The sequence below is a fragment of the Quercus robur genome, chromosome 11 (assembly GCF_932294415.1).
Source record: "Quercus robur chromosome 11, dhQueRobu3.1, whole genome shotgun sequence".
Taxonomy (NCBI): Eukaryota; Viridiplantae; Streptophyta; class Magnoliopsida; order Fagales; family Fagaceae; genus Quercus; species Quercus robur.
In genome coordinates this window covers 27,506,638-27,513,427 of record NC_065544.1, presented here as the reverse complement: position 1 = coordinate 27,513,427, position 6,790 = coordinate 27,506,638, and the positions used below count along the sequence as shown (strand labels likewise).

Genomic DNA, 6,790 nt, shown 5'->3' with positions numbered 1-6,790 from the left:
AATTTCATACATATAGTCAAAGAGTTTAATTACAAGCAAATTCCAAGGCCCTCAAAACAAAATGGGAACTAATTAATAGTTGAACTAAAAACAAACGCAAAAGTTGGCCAGGGCTCCTATTTCTTCAATTTTGTCTCGGCCACTTCCGGGGGAGGCTAAGCAGGATTAGACTCGAGACCCTAAGAGACGTCCCCTTCCTGGGGAAGCTGAACAGGGTTAGCTTCAAGGCCCTCAGAGACATCAGCAAGGGGAATGGCCTGAAGGGGCTGAACCAAGAGGGCCGGTTCCTCGGCATTAGAGACCTGAGCACTGATTGTGGACTTAGCAGCCTCCTGGGGCACCTCAGGATTCAAACCTCCAGGTGTTTCTGTCGCCCCATGAAGCTCTCCTCCCTTAGTTGGCTCGTCAGGAATGAGAACGAACTGAACAACTTCCGGCTGAGCAGCCTCAGCCTCCTATGGAGCTCTCACAGCCTCGGAGCTGGCGGAGGTGGTCTCACGGATGGCCGGAGGATAGTACACCTTCTCCGCCTTCCACAGGTCGGACGAAGCCTCCACCCCAACTCGTTTGAGGGCTTTATTCCAAACCTGGGAGTAGTATAGCCTGCATACACCAGAGATTTGAGCTTTAAGGATGGCCTGGGTTTCAGCCACCCCCGCATCGTAAGCCTTCTTCTCGGCCTTGTCCTTGGAGGTCTCAGCCTCCGTCTTGGCAAACTCAGCCTCTGTTTTGGCCCTCATGGCTTCGTCCCTGGCCCATTCTGCGACGCCCCTAGCCCCCTCGGCCTCAGTCAGTTTCTTCTTTAAATCACCGATCTGCTCCTTGACGATTGCCAATTGCTCCTCGGCAGCAAGCAAGCGCCTCGTCTGGTCCTCGGCTTGTTTTTGGGCACCGTCCAGACCTGCCTCGGCACTATCCCTAGCCTTGGTCATCTCCTTTAAGTCCTCCCTGGCCTTCGCGAAGTCAGCCTTGGAATTTTTAAAGGTTCGCGCAGCCTTTATACGCTTATTACGCTTAAGTTCTACGGACTTACTTTGCCCCTTAGCCTTATTCTCCAGCCTATAGGTGACCTGGACGGCCTGCCAATTGAAACAAACACATTATGAATGAAAATCTATGAGCAAAAGTTGACGAAGTCATAGGTATTAGGAGCCTTACCATACCCAAGTACCTATTCATGCTGAGGAAAACCTCCTGCATCCTCATATTCTTCAACTCGTTCATATCAGCGGGGAGCAGTAGGGTCTTCTCCAACGCGTCGGCCACATAAGCGCCTTCGCCGTCTCAAAAGCTCCTCATGGATGCATCTTCCATCAAAGGCTCCCCGTGGAGCATTGGGGCAGGAAGCCAAGCATTGGGCGCGGATTGGGCATCGACCCCTTTCCCCTAGCCTTGATGCCCAATCTTTAACTGTTTTTGAGCTCGCGGGGTTTCGTCCTCCTCTCGAGAGGAGCGGGATTTCCCCCCATCCATTGGCTCCTTACCCTTGGAACTCCTCTTTCTCTTTGGGTCGGTAGGCTCAGGCCGAGGTGGCAGAGTAGATTGGGGAGGGGCAGGAAGTTTGGGTCGGGGAGATTGTGACTGCGATCGGGAAGGAGAAGACCTAGTCTGGATAGGCTGGGCTGTGGTGGGGGAGTTGGAGCACTGGACTGTGACCTTCCCTGCACACCCTTCCCCGGCTAGCCCTCAAGTAGGTCAAACAAGCTGGTCGGGGGCTTTCTCTTAACACCCATCTCCGTCCGAGAAGATGTTCCTACTGACAACAATTCTGCCTCGGACAAGTCAGGATCACCCAGGTCACCGGAAGGATCCTCGGATGGATCAGTTTGGTCAAATACACCGAACCCCTCCTCGAATAAACCCAAATCACCCTCGTCCTCCGCTACTTGGTGGGGTAGAGAAGAGCCCACCAACGGGATGCCCTCCGGGACAGGAGATCCTTCAGAGATCAAAAACCCATGCTCGATTACAGTGATTTTCTGAAGCCGAGGATCGTTAGCCCTGATCACGTGCTTCGGGGCGACAAATGACTTCTGGATAGGATCGTACCCTAAGATTTTGTGAGCGGCTCTGACTTGGTTGTCCTCTTCGTTTACAAAAACCGCCACCTTGAGAATAGTTTCCAAATCCTCCCGGTTGGTCAGATGAAAGTGTCGGTGAAAGGCATGTGGATCCGCAAAAAGAAGGCATGTTCATAATTAGTAACCGAACCACACAAATTACGACGGCACAAAAGATTAGCCCCCTCCTACTCTATACACCCCACCTAGTTCTCCCTCCACAGTTGGGTAGGGAAGGCCATCGTGCCACTCCCCAGATACAATAAGAAAATCCTTGTTCAATCCTTTGCTGGACTCGGGGAGGCACTGGATTAGCCGAACCCTATCATCTCTCGTCTTCATGTAGTAGGATTTGCCCCTCAAATGTTAGAGGTTGTAGCACCAGTTTACATCATGATGGGTTAGTCTTAGCTCTATTTTTTCGTTTAAGGCGTCCACACAACCCAAGATCCTAAACACATTAGCAGCGCACTGGGTGGGAGCTAATTGGAAGTGCCTAAGATAATCCCCCATTACCGACCCCATGGGGATTCTCACACCCCCTTCTATAAAGGCGAGAAGGGGAATCACCACCTCGTTCGTTCTTCTCTTAAGATGCCACTCCCCCTCCTTGCAGTACCTCAAACCCATATTGGGAGGTATCCTATAGTCGGCGATGAACTTTCCATCGCCTCTTCGGTCTCAACCAACTTTTTTAATTTATCCATCTCTAGGAACTGCTAAACAGACTCAGGGGATGACGAAAGAAGGAGAGGAACAAGAGAAAAATAAACCCAGAAGAGAGAAAACACGAGTTAGTGAGAGCAGAAAAACTTACAGAAAGGAGGAAAAGTTCCTCGGACGGGCTTTTTATGCTGGAGAGAGACTTGAGTTTGGATGGAAGTTTAACTGAACCTAGGATATGTGCGCCAGAACTCTTAAGTGCGAAAGTGAAGAGACAAATCAATTTTAAAAAAAAATTATTTATACCTCCCATCAAAAATAACTGTGCGGATTTTCCCGCCCATAAAGGTAAGGAAATCTCCACCGTTAGATTACCATCGCACCGTTGAACGTGGGGAGCATAGAGCCGCCTGCATTTAATGAAGACGCGCTTCACATACCGAAGCGCCAGGAACGTGTCTCGGGCAGACGAATAGGTTCTGGTATTGATAGATGGCAAGGATTGACAAGCTATGACAGAGGCCTGATGTCATCAAAACCCTCCTCTTCGTCCGAGGAGCCGGATAGCAGGATTTTGAGGGGCTATTATGGGGCCAGAGAATTTGTGATCCCAGCCCACTTTACATTAAGGCCCAAGGCTTGCACCAAGGAGAGACGTTGCCGAGGACATGCAACGAAAGTCCAAATGGCCTCGAAATGTAGCCGAGGACGATCCTGTAAAGAACGGCACGCCATCAAAGGTAGTCCCCAGAGTGCTCCCAGAAGAAATGGCGAGTATAGTAGGACGTGCACGGGGGTACAGCGTAGGAGCGGTTCAAGGAGAAGCTATCACCTCCACATTGAATGCGCCAACAAACGTCTTGGCCGCATTAATGGGGAAAGGACCCCTAAACAGTATGGCTTCAGTTACTGCAACTAACAGAAGGTGGGGGAAGGCGGCTGATGGGACAAACACTTAAGTAGTTACTTGCCTGATCAACAGATGGAAGGTCAGGATCAACTGAAAGGGGCTATATAATGTAAGAATCCCTCCATGAAAAAGGGGGAGAGAGAAGTGAGCAGCATTATGTATCGTCTCTAGGACCATTGTAACCTAGCGTAAAGGAAATAATAAGAGCATTAAGCTCCTCGGACCAGAGGCCTGAGGACGAAGTTTCCCTTTTTTAGCCTACGTATCTGTTATTCAACCCATTCATGACCATGTCCGGTCGTTGCATTCCTCGCTAAAACCCAGCTCTTTAACCTACTCTCTACAAATTTATTGTATTGGGCTAGTTGGGCTTGTATCCACTTCTACCACGAAAGAAGTGCGCGAACCCAGTCCCTACATATATAATTTAAGTTAAATAAATAGAAGACTCTGAGTCTTCATTTTCGGAAAGACAAAGAGAGGAATAATTGAAGAAGATTACCTCTGGTAGACTGGTATGCTTCCCTTTTTCAATTTTGAATTTGCTGTGAATGGAAGGGAATCAACAAAGAAAAATTTCAGGGTAAACTGACTGACTGAGTTTATGGAAAAAGATTAAGAATCAAGATGAAGATGAAGAAAAGAAATGTAAGAATATAGATGGAGAGGTAGAGAGGTAGAGAGATGAGAGATTTTTTTTTTTTTTTTTGAAATTTATAATATCTATTATAGCATATTTCAAGACAATTATGTTGTATTATTAATGAATTTGTCTGGTATTAATTTTGATTTTAGCATATTTAAGAATGAGTTAATAAATTTGTTTCCTAAAATTTAATTTTGTTAGCTGAAGTTTGACTATTTTTGTTTTTTCCCTTTTTAATCTTCTGCATTTTAAGATACAATGGGGCCTTTTTAATGCATTTTATTGAACAATAAAAGTGCTTAAATTTTTTTTTAATTAAAATATATAGATAAATATATTATATATATATATATATATAATTTTTTTTTTTAGAAGTGGGGGCCTTCTTTTATTTGGGCGCCTGAGACGATTGCATCACCTATTGAGCCGGCCCTGAATTTTGGTTCAAATAAATAACATCTAAATATATTTATATTTGAATTAAAATTAGTTTAGCCACGTACAAATGTAGTTTAATTTGAATGCAGCCTCAAACATTCCATTGTCATACTTTTTTGCATATAAATTATGGAAATTACAATGATAAAGGCATAAATCACAAAAAAAAGAACATTTATTCATTGGGTGTAAAGTTCATACAAGTTGAAATACTTGTACAATTCTTCATTATACACATTGTGTACATCCAAAATTAATCCCTCCAATATCTCATTTGTTACTCTATCTAATTTATGCTTCTCACTTCACTCTTCTACAAAGTAATGATTTTCACAATATTAGAGGAGAGATCAAAAGACTTGTTAAAGAGATAGAGAAGAAGAGATTAAAGTAACATAATATTATGAAAATAATAATGCACAACATACAAAATTATAGCTTCAACAATGTCAAAGGATTTCTCAAAAAAAGAAAAAAAAAATGTTGAAGGAAACAAACCTTTTGAAATGAAAGATAATGATGAAGTGAGAAAAAAAAAAATATAGGGATCAAAGGAACTTTGGAGAGGGACTTGAGAAAGAGATTAAAAAAAGGCGTAAGAATGGTAAAAAATTATAAAAACAAAAATACACAAACTAACAACATAATAATTTCAAATTAGAATAAATTTGGGAATATCATATTGGAATAAATATAAGTATCTTAATATATAATAAAAAAAATTTAGATAGTTTCAACTATCAGAGAATATATATACTTTTGTTGATTCTAAAAAATAAAAGAGAATATATAAAGATATATAAAAAAAATATATATACGTCCATAAAAAATAAAAAAAAGAATATATTTATTTATTTATAAAGATATATAAAAATAGTTTCAATTTATTGGAACCCACCTTAATATATAATAAAAGAGAATATGTAAAGATATATTACACGAGAGCTGGTATTTCATGCTCTATTATTAGCATGAGACCAGCCTTTCACAAACAGATGGGCCCCACACTACTTGTGAGAGGCAGGTCTCATGCTGACACGAGATGTGGGGCCCATTTATCTGTGAAAGGCAAGTCTCCTGATGATGCAGGAGAGATTTTTCCATTACATGAACACTTTTATATATATATATACACACGATTGCACAAGCATTGTTGTCCTTATCAAAAAAAAAAAAAAAGTTACATTACACGAGCAACGGAGCTATGGAGGTGATACTCATAAAAATAATACTGTATAAAATAAAATGGAGCTCTGCAATTTTCACAATTTCACTCTTCTCCTCAGTTCTCTCTCTCATCAGTTCCAAATTTCAGATTCGATTCCTATCTCTCCAATTCAACTCATTTTCAGGTTTGGGATCAAGCAGTTTCTTTTCCTCTAATTTTCTTGTTTAATCTTTCTTCGATTCTTAAAAAATTAAAAAAAATTAAAAAAAAAAAAAAAAATTTGCTTGCAGATGGAAACAGACTCATTATCTTTCCCAAGTTCTTATTCTACTACTGCTCGGAGGAAGAAGTATGATGTCTTCCTCAGTTTCAGAGGCGAGGACACCCGCAACAATTTTATGGGTCATCTCTATGAAGCATTGATACAGAAAGGCATTGTCACCTTTAAAGACGATGAAAAACTCGAGAGAGGAAAACCCATTTCGCCAGAGCTGTCGAAAGCGATAGAAGAATCAGAATTTGCTATAGTTATTCTCTCAGAAAACTATGCTTCTTCAACTTGGTGCTTAGATGAACTTGCAAAGATCATTCACTGCAAAAACGAGATGGGAATAACAGTTTTGCCTGTCTTTCACTATGTAGACCCATCTGATGTACGGAAACAATGGGGAACTTTTGCTCAGGCATTTGCTAAACATGAAGAAAAAGAGAACAAAGAAAGGGTGGAAAAGTGGAGAGATGCTTTGAGACAAGTAGCCAACCTTCGCGGATGGCATTTAGAGGATACATGGTAATTTAATATAACTCTATTTGGAACCTTATGCAGATTTACGTACATGCTTCATTGTACTTCTTTCAATTTTTTCCTAAGCGAATCAATTTACATATTTTTGTTTCAGTCAACA

The 6,790-nt window shown here is 41.9% G+C and overlaps 1 protein-coding gene across 6 annotated transcripts in view; it reads left to right on the top strand.

Moving 5' to 3' along the window:
- Nucleotides 1–5,892: 5,892 nt before the first annotated feature.
- LOC126707551 (TMV resistance protein N-like) overlaps nt 5,893–6,790 on the top strand; it is a 79,362-nt gene continuing 78,464 nt past the window's right edge. For all 6 annotated transcript variants that reach the window (XM_050407266.1, XM_050407265.1, XM_050407264.1 and 3 more), the window contains exons 1-2: nt 5,893–6,069; nt 6,176–6,675. In XM_050407266.1, the coding sequence (XP_050263223.1) occupies nt 6,176–6,675 (500 nt within the window). In that variant the 5' untranslated portion in view covers nt 5,893–6,069. The remainder of the gene's footprint in view (nt 6,070–6,175; nt 6,676–6,790) is intronic.